At 42.7% G+C, this 17893-nt stretch overlaps 1 protein-coding gene across 1 annotated transcript in view; it reads right to left on the bottom strand.

Moving 5' to 3' along the window:
- The window catches only part of Tenm3 (teneurin transmembrane protein 3), a 603629-nt gene that overhangs the window by 87752 nt on the left and 497984 nt on the right, over window positions 1-17893 (bottom strand). Inside the window, exon 12 of the mRNA XM_032919375.1 lies at window positions 12625-12810. Within this exon, the coding sequence (XP_032775266.1) occupies window positions 12625-12810 (186 nt within the window). The remainder of the gene's footprint in view (window positions 1-12624; window positions 12811-17893) is intronic.

The raw sequence follows: 17893 nt of genomic DNA, 5'->3' as shown, positions 1-17893 counted from the left end.
AATCACCTGTCATCCATCTATCCCATCTATCTATCTATCTATCTATCTATCTATCTATCTATCTATCTATCTATCTATCTATCTATCTATCCATCCATCCATCCACCTACCTATATACCTACCTACTTAATCTATCAATCACCTGTCATCCATCTATCCCATCTATCCCATCTATCTATCTATCTATCTATCTATCTATCTATCTATCTATCTATCTATCTACCTACCTATCTATCTATCTATCTATCTATCTATCTAGTATGTATGTATCTATTATCTATCTGTCTGTCTATCATCTGTCATCTATGTACTTAATCCATCTATCTAATCTATGTATATATGCATGTATCTACTTAATCTATCAATCACCTGTCATCTATGTACATATCTATGTATGTATATGTGTATGTATCTATCATCTATCTAATCTACCAATCATACATCTATCTATCTATCTATCTATCTATCTATCTATCTATCTATCTATCTATCTATCATCTATCACCTACCTATTCAATTTATCTATCAGTCATCTAACTATCTAATCTATTATCTACCTATTTAATCTATTTCTCTATCATCTATTTACCTATTTAATCTGTTTTTCCATCCATCCATCCATCCATCCATCCATCTTTCCATCCATCCATCCATCCATCTTTGAGATAAGGTCTCTCACTAAACCTTGTGTTTACTGACTAGCAAGAGACTGTTCGGTCAACAAACACTAGGCATCCTCCTGTCTATGCCTCTCAGTGCTGAGATTAAGGTGCATTAGCCACACTAAGGCTTCTTCTATGGTGCTGAGGATCTCGATTCAGTCCCTCAGGCTTGTAAAACAAGTACTTTACTCAGGGACCAATTTTACCCATCCCCAAACTAACTTTTTATTCACTTTCTTAGGATGCTATCACTCAGCATATAACAAAAAATCACTTAAACTGCAGATCAGGACCTCCTTAGCTGCCTGGCACTTTAAGTTATCTGGGTAGGGTTTTGGGAAAGATACAACAACTTTATAGCCTATCCCTTCCTTGCTCATTCCCCAGAATAGTTGAAAACAATATTTTTCACATGGCTTCACTTCCTAATGCCATGGTTCCTTACTTTCCAACTAAAAGGTTTCTGATGAACTTGGCAAAAATGAAGAGAGTATTTTTATTCTTCATTCAACTGTATATCTGGCCAATTGAGTTTTAAAACCATCGAGATGAGAGGTTTTGGTGGTAACTAAGATCTTCAACGGTTCTTAAAATATGCAAGTCAACAAGGTACTCCACACTGAAAAAGATATTCCAGTGGGTTAGCACAGAACCAAACGGCAAGTTGACAATAAAGTAATAGGATATAAAACTGACATGTACCTCAGTGGGCTTTCAGTCAGTGTTAGGGATCAAGAAATGCTACCCCAAAGCATGTGCTTGGTGTGTTAAGTGCTTTGATCTGAGGATGAACAGGGTTTCTAGGACCTCCTACCTGGCACCTATGGGTGGAAGAGGGGAAGGGGGAGGGAGGAGGGGGGGAGGGGGAAGGAGAGGTCTCTGAAATGGCTTGATCTAGCTAAGGTAACTCCCTTCTGGAGAAGCAGTAGGTCCTGGATGCCACAAACATCTCATTAAGCAGAGTCTGACACTAGCCCTTCTAGGAAGTGTTCTTTGCATTTCTCCCTCCTTTGTGTATCTCCCTCCTCCCATCCCTATGGTTTGCACCTTCTGGGAGCTGCCAGGTCCCAATTCTATCTTGTCACCTTCCCCAGAAACTCTAAGTCTTTCTGCAGCTTTTGATACTTGAACCATCCGACCCCTTGACTTTTCCTGTCATGTATGTAGTCACCACGCAAACTTGTACATTTGTATCTTACTTTCCCATGAATGTAGTTTGTTCCTATTACCAGACCCTCCTGTTTATCTGTCCACTGTCATCTTATTTATATTATAGCCTTCAGTTACTAAGGCTTCAGGAAGTGAGTTGAAACCTTCTTCCTCCTGTCCCTCCATTAACATCTTTCAACAAGAGAGAGAGAGAGAGAGAGAGAGAGAATGCCTAACAAAATGAACTGACTTAGGATGAGAATGAGATTTAAGGAAGAACAGAAATCTTAGACACAGCGTAGGACATGTTAATTTAAGTTAATGGAAATCTTTAGTCAATGGAAATCTTAAGTCAATAAAAAAATCATAGACGCATTAGAGAGATTTTTAATTTAAGTTAATGGATTAAAACAATTCCTCAAGGCTAACAGTATAGCTTGGGGGTACACAAGCTTCATGGCATGTGCCAAACCTTGGATCCAAACTCTAGCAGCACCGCTCCAACCCCCTCACATCTTTAGTAACTATGAATTCTAAGTTGTCTCCCTCAACGTACAGTGCCCCTACACAGAAAGGTAGTTGAGCCCTAACTAAATCTCGCTAGAAAACCATGCAGTTTCTATGTATGATTAGATGATTATATGAAAAAGCAGTAAGGTTGTTCAGGTCTGAGAACTGAGACGTATTTCAGGAAACCCAAGAGAACATAAAACAATAGAAAAATCACTGGCGTTTTTCTTCTGTTCTGTTCCCAGTGAGAAAGTTCTCAGGGGCTTTAACCCCTCTACTTTTCCCTGAAAGCTGATGCTTCTGAGGCTGGGATGCCTTCCAGTGAGTTGGGCGAGGAAAAGCTTAATTTAGGCACTAATTTGGTGCCCAACTTTTAACAGGGGAGGTAGACTTCAGAGGAATCTGGGCGTAACCTCTTATCACGAGATAGATCACATTGGGGTATCGTAGGTGAGAAAGTTCTCGAATGTCCTATCCTCACAGGCGATGTGTAAATCACCTGCTTGGGGGAAAAATGTCCGTTAATACCAGATACATCCACCCATAGGACAGCCACTGACGTTCGAGACTGACTTTCAGATGTCCCACACATTGTTCCCTTCCTAAAGCAGGGAGCACTAACAGCTCCGTAAGCGACGCACCTGTCATGAAGGTGCACCTCTCAGCGACACTGTTATGTTTTGACTGACATTCTCAGGCCGATGACACCGCCACCTCCTAACAAGTCAGAGCATCAAGGACAGGACGGAAAGCAGCGAGATTGGGCAGAAGAGAAGGGCATGCCAATAGCAAATGCTGACTATGCTCACATTTCACCCCATGCTTAGGGATAAGGAAGTGGGTACCCTAAGAAATAATCCCTCCCCATGACTGGGGCACATCTGTCACCACAGCCCACTGGATGGTGATTTTTACAAATTCTGTAGAAAGCCAGGCGCAACTGAAGATTCAAATCTAAGCCTTTTGCTGAGGATTTGAATGGTACGAGGATATAATTTAATTATCTGGTACTTTATATTTTCGTTAAATCATGATATATACATCAGACATAGGAAATCTATAACAAGGCAGACAGAACAGAATACTATGGACTTAATGAAACGTATTTCACAAACAAGGAAGAGTGTGAATTTATTACAACTCTGTTGTTATGTGGGTATAAAAGCAGAAATCAAGTGACTCAAACCCTTTGACATGTAGCATGTGAGGCTGAACCATGTCAGAATCACAGAGGTTCCAGCAGAACCACCGAATCAGTTTCCGTGAGCTGAGTTCACTGTCAGTCAGCAGGTTATAGACCATTAAGTAAAAGACAGGGACAGAAAGCATGGCACTACCACTGTTTGCAACCCTGGTCATCACTGAGTTGAACCCACAACTCCACGGCTTTTGGTGATGAGATCAGTATACATGAAGAAAAATAAAAACAAGACAAAGGGCGATTCATACGGGAGGGAGAAGAAGCACTCAAAGGTGAAATAAACCACACCATAATGGACAGCTCCCATCACACACACCCAACATCCCTTCCCTTCCTTGAAGAAGTGACACGAACATCATCCCTGCCACACCTTTTAGAGTAAAGACAGCACTGACGTCCTAATCAAAGAGGTTGCCCGTCTCCTAGAGAGGTCAGAGAAAGCAGGTTTGCACTTGTAGCAGAGAGACCAAAGATTTAAGAAAATCGCCAATTTCGAAGGTATTATGGAAGATAAAGTAGTGTCCACAAAACTGTTAAGCAAGTAAGTTAGGGCTCAAATGAGAAAAATAATGTTGGGGAGGCCCCCGAGGGACACTCAGGTTACCTCCATAGAAGGAATCAGACATCAGAAAACCAGAACTCGGATGATGCCCAGAAGGCTTAGGAAAGTGCCCTTCTGATCAACTGCACACCTAATGGCCCCATGCCGGCCTGTTCTGCACTACAGACCACAGATCACTGAAGCAATCATTTATTGGTTTTTCTCCTAGTATACTGGGAGTTCCTGTTTCTCAGAGAGAATGAGTAGAACCTGACAGACCTCCAGGAAGAGAATATTGGTTGGTCTCAGTTCATGAAGGTCATCCCGATGCTTCAGTAGCAGTGGGAATGGCAAGGGGTTTACTCTGCTAGGACTGTGCCCGCTACAATTTTCCTCCACCCAGCACTCTCAGCAGCTCCAGGAGCGAGCTAGGTCTGGTCTTTTTATTCCCTCTTCACAAATGAGGAAACAGAGACACAGGAGACCTCTGTACCTTCCTGTCATGCCATAGATAGCACCAGTCACAGCGGGAGGTCGGGGCAGGGTAGACATAGATTATTTGGGGGTGGTGGTGGTTGAAAGGCTTATAAGATGGGAGGAGACTCTCTTTAGGAAAAATAACCTCCAGGCAGGTGAAGTGCTGTGTGAAAGTAAAGAGCTATTTGGAACAAGGAGAAATCAGCGCGAAGGTGGAAACATTTTAAGTTGATGAATACCACAAACGTTGGAAAAGCTATATGATGTTAGTGAATGCCGGCCATGTCTCTAAACAGCCATTTTCTCCAAGACTGCACCACAACACCCACTTTGCTTCCTTAAAAGGACAATGATTTTGTAATATTTCTATAGAGTCGAGAAAGATAATTTGGTCCTCATTCAAAGTGAAGTATAACATGGCTTTCAGGATTGATTAGACTGTCGATTAGAAATGTTTCATTTGGCTCTGAAATCTGTCATTGGTAACATCATATAAATTTTCGGCACTAGTATGGACCTTGTGACTTTTTATTGTCTAGCGAGTTGGTTGGATATACTCTAAATTAATGATAGCCGCTACCTGCCTTGTCTTCTTCAAAGAGCATTTCTGCATAGTTTTTGTTATCTTTGCCAATGCTGTGATGTGTAAACAGGAAACCCTTTTGTAATGAGCTCAGTGGGTTCAGTGGCACAACGAACTTCCAGGCACGTGACTTCACCACTGACGAACTCATAATTAAAGACAAATTTCATGGTAAAATGCTCAAAAGAGAATGACTTACCTAAAAACAGTTACAACACGTATGAAACTGAGTTCTAATATTTACCATAGATTTTTGTTTTGAGGTAGGGTTTCTCTGTGTAGCCCTGGATCACTCTGTAGACCAGGCTGGCCTGTCTGCCTCTGTACCCCGAGTGCCAAGGTTAAAGATATATGCACCACTACAACTGGCTGTCTAATGTATTCTAATTAGAGAAACCTATTTAAAGGGATTTATATATGAACGATGATAAGAACTCTATCCACATATATGCCAAGCCTTATTTCTCCTCCAACATTTACTTCTGTCTGCTGCAGGCTCCTCAGGACATATTTCACGCACTCTCAGACTCTGATGGTATATGGCTCTTGTAAGTCAGTGGATGGTGGGAATATTTCTGAATATTAGGAATTTTTTCAGTAACAACCAGAGACAGAAATGATTTCATACCTCATGAACGTATCTCATCCCGTCTAAACTCGATGTATCTCCTAGCTCGTTCTTTTCCTTAGTGGAACTGTCAGTGTCTATGGCTACTCTATCGCTGCTGTGCACATGGAAAAGTGTTCAGGAAAAGAGGCTGGAATAGAGAGACAGAGGTCCTAAGTGATTTGTAATGTCATAGTGACACATGGCTATATGAAGTCCCGTCCCCTTTATGGGACCTTAGCCCAGGCTAGGAGGAACGAGAGACCCTGTTACTCAAGCCTCAGTAGATTCCCAGTAAAGCTGGCTTAGTCCAAGACTCAGGCAGCATGGCCTGGTCGTTCTCTTACCCCTTCTTCTTTATCAACTGACAGGAAACTGAATGGTCCCAGAGCACTGGTATACGGATGTGTTAGTAACTCTCATCCACTTGTGTGTGTGCGCGTGGGTGTGTCTGTGTGTGTGCGCAAACGTGTGTACAGTGATTACAAATAGCATTTGAACAAAAAGATACTTTAAAAACTCCATGTGGTCTTATTATATTAATTCTGATTTTTTTGAGGGGAGGGGGCGTTACAAAAAATTGCCAAAAGATAATAAACAACTAAATCTGTTGTGTGAATGAAGGACTCATCCATTCTTATTTTTCCAAACTGTCAAGCAGTTTTCCATCTGACTAAAAACTACTGCTCTTACACTCTTGTCTGAGGTAAGAATGGAACACCAGCCTATGTGGCCACTCTGATCAAGGTCTGGATCCTTCTCTCTCCGGTAGTGTTCACCTGCTAACTCCCCAGACACTGCAGTTCCTTTCCTGTTTGTTGGCCTGCATATCCCAAAGCTCAGAGAAGCCACCACGCTGTGTAATGGACGTTTTTGGAGAACAATATACCTAAATTCTGCCTGAGCAAACAAAGCACGTCTTCCTGATCACTGAAGACTGCTCTCCCCAATGTACTAAGGAATTAGAATAGAAACAGACAGCTGGGATTTTGTAGCTTAAAAAAATTAGTATTTCCCCTAGGTCAAATTTCCATTTGAATTGCCTCAGAGTACGTGGAAAATCAACGCTGTTCAATACATAGCCGTGTATCTGAGACATTAGTAGAAGAAAAATACCTAATATATCTTACCTTTCCTTTATACCACAGTTTCAAAAACAACTCTTTAACCCCAACCCAGAAACACACAGCTTCTTATCGACCAATATCTACCCTGATATAAGTCGTAGAACATGACAGGAATTCTGTTAACTCTTTAAGTAAATGCCTTTGGCCATCTGTTTTTTTATTTTTTTAAATTTATTTATTATGTATAAGTACTCTGTAGCTGTCTTCAGACACACCAGAAGAGGGCCTCAGATCTCATTACAGATGGTTGTGAGCCACCATGTGGTTGCTGGGATTTGAACTCAGGACCTTTGGAAGCGCAGTCAGTGCTCTTAACCACTGAGCCATCGCTCCAGCCCTGGCAATCTGTTTTTTATTGTACATTTTATTGTACACTTTTAAGACGGTGACTCCCTATGTTCTTGGGATGGACCTGAACTTGTGCAGGTGTCTCCTGCATCAGAATCCTGAGTGCTGGGATTATGGGCCTGTACCACCAGACCTTACTGGTTTCACAGTGTTTGTTTTTTTAAATGTCAACACGTAAAGCATGCTCTGAGTGGCGGTTTGCCTCATTCCTACTTATCCAGAAAATTAAGACTCAACGCTATTCAAGTCTCCTTCATAGGCCCTAGAGTAAGTGCTATAATTCATAGGATAGCATTTTATTTAATTCAAACAATTCTTTGATGTATGTGACATTCTATTCTTTGTAAGAGGATACATATGTTGTGAGTGTAAACGGATTAATTGCTCAATGTCACTTAATGGTTTAGCAAGGACACAACTCCACAGGTTCTTAGACATCAGAACACTGTCTTCTGAAATCTCACATAAATATCAATCATCCTAATCACTTTATGTCAGAACAAAGACTCCACCTGAGGGTAAGAACAGTTATGACACTAGTCATTCTGAACCACAGGAATGACTTAAAGACAGGTCTTTGAAAAAATTCAGAGCCCGTGAATTAAAAAAAATGTTGTATTGCCTTTAAATGGAACAGTATTCAATACGTATCATAGAGAAGCTGTTCAAAGATGCTTAATGGGCAAAATAAGTGAATACATGTGTAAAGGGTAACGGGGTTGGGCAGGTGATATCTACCAAGTGGATCTCAGAGCGACTTCAGAAGTGAAGATGGTTCCTTCCTACGGCAAAAAGAAACGGAGGTCAAGGGAACTCAGTGCTTAGGTCTACTACCTTTGCATAGTCAACAGAAACCGTCCACAGTTAAGGCATCCGGAACTGCAAATGACCTCAAGAGTCCTTCAGACAGGGCAAGGATCCAAGAGACTTAATCCTTTGGGATAACGGATGGCATAGAAGGAAAAAAACCATCCCACTTCTAAAATTAACACAAGAGAAAACGGAATGTCCAATCTTACACACCGACAGAATTCCGACAGATTGTTAAGTACTGGAGTGGAGATTCAACTATTTCAAAGGGGGCTTGTTCCAGTGTATGTTCCCCAACCTGTGCTCGTCACTGTTACTGATATAAGCCCACTTCCTCCCCTTTGGTTCCCTGGAGAAATGAACAGTACCAATGGGTTTGAAAAGACACTCAGCCATCCACAGAGCGTGCAGAACTGAGCCTTCTTGTCCTTTGTGACAAGTCCTCATGGCAGAGAACAGTCAAATGTTATTCAATTACCCCTCTGGTCTCCTCAGGACTCAATCTCATCTCCAGTCTCCAATGCACTCAGACATACACGGGTAACGAAGGGAAAGGCCTTTTCAGTAGATGCTAAAAGGAAAAGCCCTTGTGGGAGTTAGAGATTGATGAATGCTCAAAACGAGGCAATTAGGACTCCTCACTGCCCAAGACATTCAGTTGGCTTTGCACTCCTCTAATAAGCAACGTGCAGGAGATGTGGATACAGAAATTGCGTTGCTTCTGTGGCCACTTAAGTAGAGGCGCAGGCCTGCACAGACAGCTCTCTCTTCTTTTTCCTGATCCAGGAGATTGAACCAAGCCAACCGACCGAGTCGCCCTCACATGTTAATGGGTTGGTTCCAAGTCTATTGCAGTTAAACACTCTGACAGGAACTCAGCTCAGCCTGGTGAAAACTCACTAGTATCCCCCAGTTTACAAATTTGAAGTTACCAGATACTACTTTTAAACCCAACTCACTTCAACTCTCACAGAGCACAACCGTTTAATCCTCTCAAATATCGAGATAGCCACGCGATGCTCAAATTATGCCGGTTATATTATATTCCACATTTTTTGACTTTGTGGGTCCTCTACACTCTCCTTCCGTGCTTCCTATCTCGTGAGAAGCAAACATGAGACATGTGTAGGGCAACCGTCCCACCTGCGGACGAGCCACAGCCTGACAGGACTGTGATTGTTATTAGAATCTCGGAGCTACCCTACTGTCATTACCCAGTCCTGTCGCGCCATGTTAATGCCAAGCCCTGTTGTCTGCATGGGTGTGGCTCTCTCATTAAAAACCCCTTTGCTTCTTTATTCATAAAAGGGTTCAACATTCCTAAGTGCCTTCGGGGTGGGGGGAGAGAAAGACATCCCTCTTAATCACGATATTCCTGAAAATCAGTCTTATTTTTCACCTGCACTCATCCCTAGTAAAAGCGTGACCCGAGAAAGGGGGACTTGGCACAAGCCCTGTGACGAACATGTCATTTGTAACCGAGGAAGATCTGACCACCCTGAGAAAGATGTCTGCAATGGGACCCGCTGACTAAGAGCCATGTCCGCTGAGTATTCTGCATCTCCAGCTCTTTGACTACCAGCATGCCCATGGCCTTAGGAAAGCAGGAACCCATTTATGAAGACAGTCAGGTGACCAACGAATACTCTATCGAGAACCCGTGTTTGCTTCTATCTATTTAATTTCTCCTCCACCTCTCTTTCAGTCAACCTCCCTGTTTGTATTCCGTGGAATGACCCACAATATGGAGAGAGGGGAAGGACACCTCGCTGATTTATGAGGAGTCTCTCGCAGGATGACAGTTTCCTTCGGCCAGATGTGTGTTGGACCTGGGAGGAATGGTGACCGTCCTGAATGGGGAACGGCTCCACCGCTTGCTTCCTGGTTGCTTGCCAGCGGCTCACACGTGGCCCTTGGGCTTCACTGTGGCACGCGCAGAAGCAGACAGGAGGGCAAAAGGGGAATCACTCTAGCAGCACAAGAGAGCGAGGCAGGACTTAAAGGGACCTCTACACTCTTCTTTTTGGTGCTGCTGAGAACTGAACCCAGGGCCTTAGGTATGCTGGGAAAACATTTTACCACAGAACTACATACATCCTCAGCCTACATCTTTTAAAAGGTTCACATCCAGGTAGGTCCTTTAGTTCCTGTACTGGAGTATAAAGCAACACAATTAATGAAAATAATAAACAGAAAACAGAATTGTTAACCAACAATGCGAGAAACAGTTAAATGGCAATAAAAAGACTCAGCACTAACAAAAATCCTGCTTGTTTCCAAACAACTAGGAAACTTTTCGGAAGAATGTATGCGCAGGAAACTGTTAACTACATGTCCCTGAGGACAGAGCCTCAGAACAGCTTGTTGGGTGGCTACTGGGTGACCAGTTCTATGTGCCTATCAATAGCTTTCTGCTACATTTCGGATTTCTTAAAGCTATGCACATGTATCTGCCGGTTTTCATAGGATACACAGTGAGAAATATAATTCTTTTGCTCCTAGCTAGAACTAATTTGTGAAGTCGAGCGATATAAGAAACATCATTTTGAAGTCTTGTCTTTGCTGTAGGAGGACTCTGAGATTCTGGGGAGGAGCTGTTTGGACACAGGGGCACTGCGCTGTCCTTTGTGTATCCAGAGAATACAAGCAGAGAATCCTGCTTGTCAGCTGTTTTCTGCCTTACGGTAGCTTCCTGAGTCTCCCCTGGGCCATGCCCTAGAAGCCTCATAGACCGCAGAAGGGAGAGCTACATCAGAGCAGGGATGGACAGTGGGTAAGAGTTAGGAATATGGATGCTTGTGGATGATTCCAGCAGATGGAACCGTTCCCCAGTGTCAGCAAGTCACTCTGGAGGGTCTTGTACAGGTGATGGTGCAGAAGGGACATTTAAAAGCTGGGTCTGGGTCTTGTGTAGCACCTAAAAATGTGGATGCTCCCAATATTCCTATAGGTTCCCAGTCTAGAAGGAGCCCTACGGGCTTGCTCTTCTGAGAGTCTGAGATGTCAGTGATCACGGTGAACGGAAGATGGCTCCTCAAGCATAAACCCTTGGACTGTGAGTTCCAAAGGATCTTTGCTTGGGAGAAATTCTGCCCACGGTGATGCATCTCAACATGGAGAAAGGTTAGCACTCCACCGGACTCCAGACTCTGCTCTATCCTTCCTTCTTACTGAGTACTGTAAACTACAGCTATGAATCCAATCACCTCTGAGAGTCCTAAGAGTCTTCACAGAAGATCACCAAATGTGGAGGTGTGGTGGGACCCCCTGAAACAGATTTCAGGGATGTCAACAAGTGTAAAAAAACTTACATCAAGTTGGTAGACAGAATTGCGCTAACATAGAAAAAAAGGTTGACCTTAAAGTGTGTGTGTGTGTGTGTGTGTGTGTGTGTGTGTGTGTGTGTGTGTGTGTGCAGGCGGGGGAGGGTTATGTGCATGTGACAATCTTATGACACATGTGTGATTTCAATTTTCCCATGATGAAATTTCTTGCTGCCAATTCCTGTAAGCAAAATGAGAAGTGCATCATACATACACATTGGAAGGATACATCGTTTCTGACACAGTCCCAAGTAGCTTCTTCAGAATTTTACCCGCTGAGCACAAAATATTGGAGAAAACATGGCGCCTTACCTTCTGAAATTTTTTGTCAGTCTGTCATCTACAATCACTGATGGCTATTTTTAATGAAGTGAGGTAGAAAGTTATAGCTTGCTTTACCTTTTAATGTTGTTTATTAGCTGAGCATTTTAATCCTGCAACTTGAAGAGTAAGGGAATATTGCATGTGTTCAAAAAGGCGGGAACTTGTTCTAGGTTCTCTTGAATCCACGTTAAATGTTGGTTAGGTACAACCCTCTCACCACACTTTTCCCCTTTTATAAAAACCATTCTTTGGTCTGAAAGATATGGTTAATATTTCATTCAACCTATAGGCATTCGGGAACATCATCGTATCTGAAGAAGTGTCAGGCGTATTAAAAAACTGCTACACTTGGGCTTATTTTAGTTCACTTCTAATGAAATTGGACTATAAAGTCATAAAGAAAGGAAACCGAACCCCTTTGGTAGAAACTCACTGCACCAAAAGCCTCTGGAAGGTGACGCTGAGATCTAGGGAGACCAGCAAGGCCGTGTAAAGTGATTACTATTAGGGGAGCAATATCAACATGGAGTCCTAGCAGCCAGGATTTAATGTGAAGCAATGCCACGGTGGCTGGGTGAGCACTCTGTGGCTGCTGTGACTGTGTACGTTACTGCTGACCAAAATGCATGGCTTAGAAACAAAAATACTGAAATTTCTTCATGTGAGTCCATTTCTGCAGTCATTGTACTAAAGAACGAATACAATTAATTATACTCATACTCTTAACAAGAAATGAATTAACATTGTAAGATGCGGACAGTACTTAACAACTTTCCCATTTGACAAGGGGAGTTTCTTCCAAGTTGAAAATATCTAAGAATCTGATCTCTTTTGCAGTAGATGGAGGACAGGGAAAAGCATTTAAGGTAGGGGTGGGCTTATCTGTCATGGACATACGTCTGGGCGTGGTCCCAGCACAGAACAAGTGCAGTAGGTAGCTACCCAGAGTGCGGTTGGCCTACCGATTGTGCAGTGTTCTCCGTTCCATCCTTGGCTGCACTCGCATTTGCCGTCCTTGCAGGTCCCGTGTTCCGCACAGCGAGGGTGGCAAGCTCTCTGATTACATGCTGGACCTGTCCAGCCTTCCTCACAGCGACAGGTGCCCCCCATGCAGACACCGTGCGAGCCGCAGTCCACCGAGCATATTTCTATGTTGCAAAAAAGAGGAATCCGGGCAAGAGAAAAGAACGGGTTGGGGAAGGGGGGGGCAAGAAGGAGAATTATTAGGAGTTACATCTTCCATTGGTCAAAGTGAAAAGCAAGGGCATCGTGCTGTACACGAAGTCAATTTCAGCATTGACGCCAGGCAAGGGTGAATGGGAGGGTTTGACATTCTTTAATCTCCCTTAACTTGTGGCTGTGTGAGCACATAGAACACACATGATAATTGTTTGGGAAAATTACACCATATATAAAGATATTTTGTATACATTTTGCATATATGTATCTACAAAATACTATGTAGGTAGAATAGTCCTATATAAATATATAATGCTACCCCTTGGTACCAAGAAAGAAACCATGCACACCAAAATGATGAGAGTTTGCATAGTGTGTCGGGTATCCAACAGGAGTTGTCTTAATCGTTACTGAGAAATGAACAGGGCTGACTGCGGGGGCCATGGCTTTGATTGTTTTAAAGATTCAGAAACTTGAAGGAGACTCTCACAGAAAGTACACTAGCTTGCTGGCACACGCAGGCATGCTGGTTAAATAAGAGGAAATGTGTTTTTCCTATTTAGTAAATTTGTACTCTTGACAGCTACAAATTGCCTGGCTCACATAATAGAAAACCAGTTTAATAACATATATTCACGCGTCGACTCTGTCATTGGAAAAACAAAGATTTTCATCGGCTGGAAGTCTTAAAAGGCACGTACTGACCAAATGCCTTCACATAGTATCACACTAGATCAAGCTTTAAAAAGGATTCAGATGTCTGAAGTAATTTTTTTAAATTAAAGCTGTCTTAAGAGCTTTACTTAACTAGGTCTAACGGAGAGAGAGGAAGAAAGGGAAGGAGAGGAACTCTGAAGGATATTTCGTTTTTATTCTTTCTATATGAGGTCTTTTCCAAAGAGTGCGAAACTACTGGTCTAGTTTTAATTTTCACTCTAACTAGTCAGTAATAACAAACAGAAAAGAGATGGCTGCCACATTCCTTTACAATGAAAAGTAGTAAGTATTTATGTCGTCACAAACACCTAGTCCCACACTGGTGATGGGGTCCCCGAATCGCATTCCTTGGGCAACAGCCTCATCCTTAGCTGCCTTTGACACCGCAGTAATAAACTATGAGGACTGCCACATTTCTTATAAAGAACATCCAGGACATTAACTGGGAGAGAGCTGCATCTCTACCCGCCCCTCCCCCACAGATACCATGCTTTTCTATCTCCTTTGAATTAAATTTTTGATTAAGAGACCAAGATGGTTTGATTAACTTCAGAGCAACACAACACCCACCCAGCATCAGGAGAGGAGTTTTGGAGGTCCCCCCTTTTACTCAATTGAATCAATTCTTCATTAGGGTGAAGTTGTTTATCAGCGTTTAACACACCGGCTTTGAGCAAGGTGCGTCAATCTTTGTAATGAACTTATTAATTAGAGTTAATTTAATTGAAGTGGAATTGAAGGGCTAATTAATGGTCACACTGCTGATGAAAATAGAGGGGGACTCTTGCTTTCAAAGCTATACCCTTCATCATGAAAATAATTCATTTTTTCCCTTCTTTTAAAATAGCTTCCCCCAATGTCCTTCTGGTTATAAATTCTACCCTCTTATTGAATCTAGACACCTGAAGGTCATTTTCACAGTATCAAAAGAGGGAGCTGGTAGCCTTTTCCTTTAGGATTTGTTTAGTTAAAGCCGTAGATTTATATCGCTAGTAAATGTCCGGTCACATATGTAAGTAAACATTAATGTTTGGATACGCGGTAAACAAGGGCTATGCAGCGGTCAGACCTGGGCAGACACGGGGTAAGCGGCATTCTCAGGGTGAGCATGTGCCCTGGGAGAGCACTGCTATTTATCTTAAGGTTTCTGTCTTTCCAGAGCTGGTTATTTTTCTACGTTTAATCTTACTCTCCAAAAGAAGGCTTCATTCCTTATTCATTCTACACACTGTTTAACGTGTTACACGTCTGCTTTGAACTGAGGCTATAGAGAAGAACAGAACAAAGATCTCCACTGGGTTTCTATTTTTATTTAGATTTTTTTTTTAAAATTTAGATAGAACCTTTATTTAGATTCTCAACTATAAAGTAATTGTGTCAGCATGGATGATATAAAATCCAAAAACATAATACAGGATATGGAGAGCCAACTTAATCTTCTAATTAACATTTTTTTTTCCATTTTTGCTAATCATGGCAAGATGATTTTATGGAGGTGGGTGCCATTTTTAGTCATTTTAAGGGACGGAAACTGAGCATTCCAGCCGCTCCTCTGCTGCTTGGATAAGAGTGAGGTGCAAACCGGACAGACCACATCTAGGGGTACTGAACAGTAAGCGTTATTAGACCTGTGCTCCCGACGGAGGGCAGACCTGAACCAAGAACCTTTACTCCTCAAGTAATCATCCCTATAAAACCTAACTGGATTTTCTTTGTGGAATGCATTTTTTTTTCTTTTAAAGCACAGGAGCTAGAAATTTAAGTTAAATTAAAAAAAAAAAAACCTCAAATAACCGAATGCTTAATTTGATTCTTATGCTTAAAATATTCCTTTCTCCCCTCACCTCCCCTTTTTTTTTAGGTTTTAAAGACAGGGTCTCTCTGTGTAGCCCTGGCTTTCTTGGGACTCATTCTGTAGACCAGGCTGGCATCCAAATCAAGCGATCCACCTGCCTCTGCCTCCCAAGTGCTGGGATTAAAGGAGTGTGCCGCCACTGTCTGGCTAAATAGGTACTTTGTAAGAAAACTGGACAAACGAAGCAAATACGGTGACTTGGTGTCAGGCACTCATGCTTGATAAATATCAGTTGGCAAGGATTTCCTACTACTCTTTAGTGAGAAGATCAGGCCCCTCTGCAATCCAAACTCCGTCTTAATGACTTTTCTTATTTACCTAAACATGTTATCTGTTTGGACAGTCGTGAATTTTCTAACCAAGGCTTTGGGCTCCCATTTCTACAAAGCAGGCATAAATACACAATAAATGCTATCTTCTTTCAGAGTTGTGTGTTAATGATAAAGGGACAATAAGGGGGGAAGGGAGAGGGGAGGAGAGAAGACCAAGAGGAAGGGGGGAGGAGTGTGGGAGGGAGGGAAGAGAGCATGAGAGGAAGGGGAGACTGAAGGACGGGGTCTTCTGAGAGAGAAGGCATGAGAAAATGTCCACTCTTGAGTTGAAAAGAAAGTCTGTGTGTAAGACACATCAGCGTATAGAAAAGTTCCCTTAGCATATTTCCGGGTCTACTACCATTGCTAATGTCCCCAGCAGCACCACAGCATCAACAGTAACAATGCCCGAGGTCCTGCTCTACGTGCACTGCTCAGCTGGAGCCTCTGAACCAATGCCAATGTAGGAAGCAGTGGTGCCACAATCCCTACTTTATAAATCGGGGAGGCCGCCCTATCCACAGACAGCTACCGAATGACCAATCTACAAGCGGAATCCAGTTAGGGGTGGAGCTCTGCTGCCCTAGGGTGCTTAAGGTCCCACGCCTGATACCCAGAGTGGAAGGAAAAACAAAACCAGAAACTGAATCTGAACGGTTGGCCTCCTCGCATGTCCGTAAGCTCATTCGGGAAGTGGGGCCGGGAGGGAGAGCAGAAAGACACTGCCTAAGTCTGGGCTTTCCCAGAATGCTTTCCTTCATGCAGCACAGTTGGGGAAATCCATTCTCCTTTCTCCTTTCTCATCCTTTGTTTTGCTCATTCCTTCTCTTTTTCTTTTCAAATATTTGTTTTTGTTTAGGTATCCCTCATTTTCTCTTTTTCCATGGATCCCAACCTGCCTCTACGGTGTCTCTTTCCTGACCTCAGGGCCTCTTACTAACATGGACTCCAGTTTCCCCTGCTTTGGAAGGCCAAGTCTTCTCACCAAGCTGCTGTATCTTATGTTTCATTAAGTCTTGCCTGTTGCTCATTTAAAAGTCTGCTTCATTTCTATCAATTCCAAACGGCCTGCCCTCTCCTCAGGTTCCCCACCGCTGCAAAGTCCTCTCATGAGCTACCTGAGACACAACAGTCATTTTCTAAAGACCAAAGATCTACGCAATACACTTGGCCATGAACACACGCATCTGACTTCACAGACCTTAGACACGCTAACAGCTTCCTCAGTCACAAACGGTCTCTCTGCTTGCCCCTTCCGGAGACCGCCGTGTTTAAATGGAGGCGGAAGCGTTAATAGAAGTCCCCGTGAAAATTTGCAGTATTTGTTGAGATGGGATCACTCCTCTGAGTTTAGCCAATTATTCCATGTGACACTTGGTATGATATTATATTGGTGTCTAATTATTTCACATGCGCTCATCTTTGCTCCCAATTAAAGCCGTAATCTTCTAGGGTGAATGGCATCCTCTCATACTGTGTGACTAATGACTGGGAATATTGTGGAATTAGCTCATGAGTTGCAACCATCATTACAAAAACAAACAAACAAACGACTTGGGGAAAAAAAAATCAGCAAGTATTGTAGGTACCACTTTGTACAGCGTCCATTTCGGGAATGCCAGAATGTGTGCACGCGTCCACGGACTAACAAATACGCTCGCTGCACATCATAATTTAAGGCTAACTGAACTGGTGCACTCATAGACACTCTTTAGTGTGACCCTGTTGAGACTTCTGTTGTTAGGTCAGCTTTGTTTTGTAAGCTGCAGGGTATTCGTTCATGCCCTGGGGTGCCTGCATTTCTGGGCAAGGTGGCGCGGGTCTGTGAGTGCCAGGGCAGTCAGTATCTTTTCTGTAGTAAGGCTGAGGCCAGCCCAGGCTACATGAGGTCCTGTCTCGACAATGGCACGACCCACCCCTAAACGGTAGATAGACCTACACAGATACTCATGTAAATCAGTATTTCCACATGGTGAGACTGAAGAAGATAGGGCTGTCTTGTGCAGATGAAAGAAAATCCTTGCCAATGATAGAGAGGACTGAATTTTTAATAATAAATTACCTGAGCTTATTTCTTTTCTATAAGGAGTAACTACTTCATCCCTTTAAACATTTTTATCCTTAAATAATCATTTGGTAATGTAATTAAGTTTAACGAATGTGCTCGAA

This window comes from Rattus rattus, chromosome 13 (genome assembly GCF_011064425.1).
Source record: "Rattus rattus isolate New Zealand chromosome 13, Rrattus_CSIRO_v1, whole genome shotgun sequence".
Lineage (NCBI taxonomy): Eukaryota > Metazoa > Chordata > Mammalia > Rodentia > Muridae > Rattus > Rattus rattus.
The sequence above is the reverse complement of the archived record's forward strand: the minus strand, read 5'-3'. Positions and strand labels throughout refer to the sequence as shown.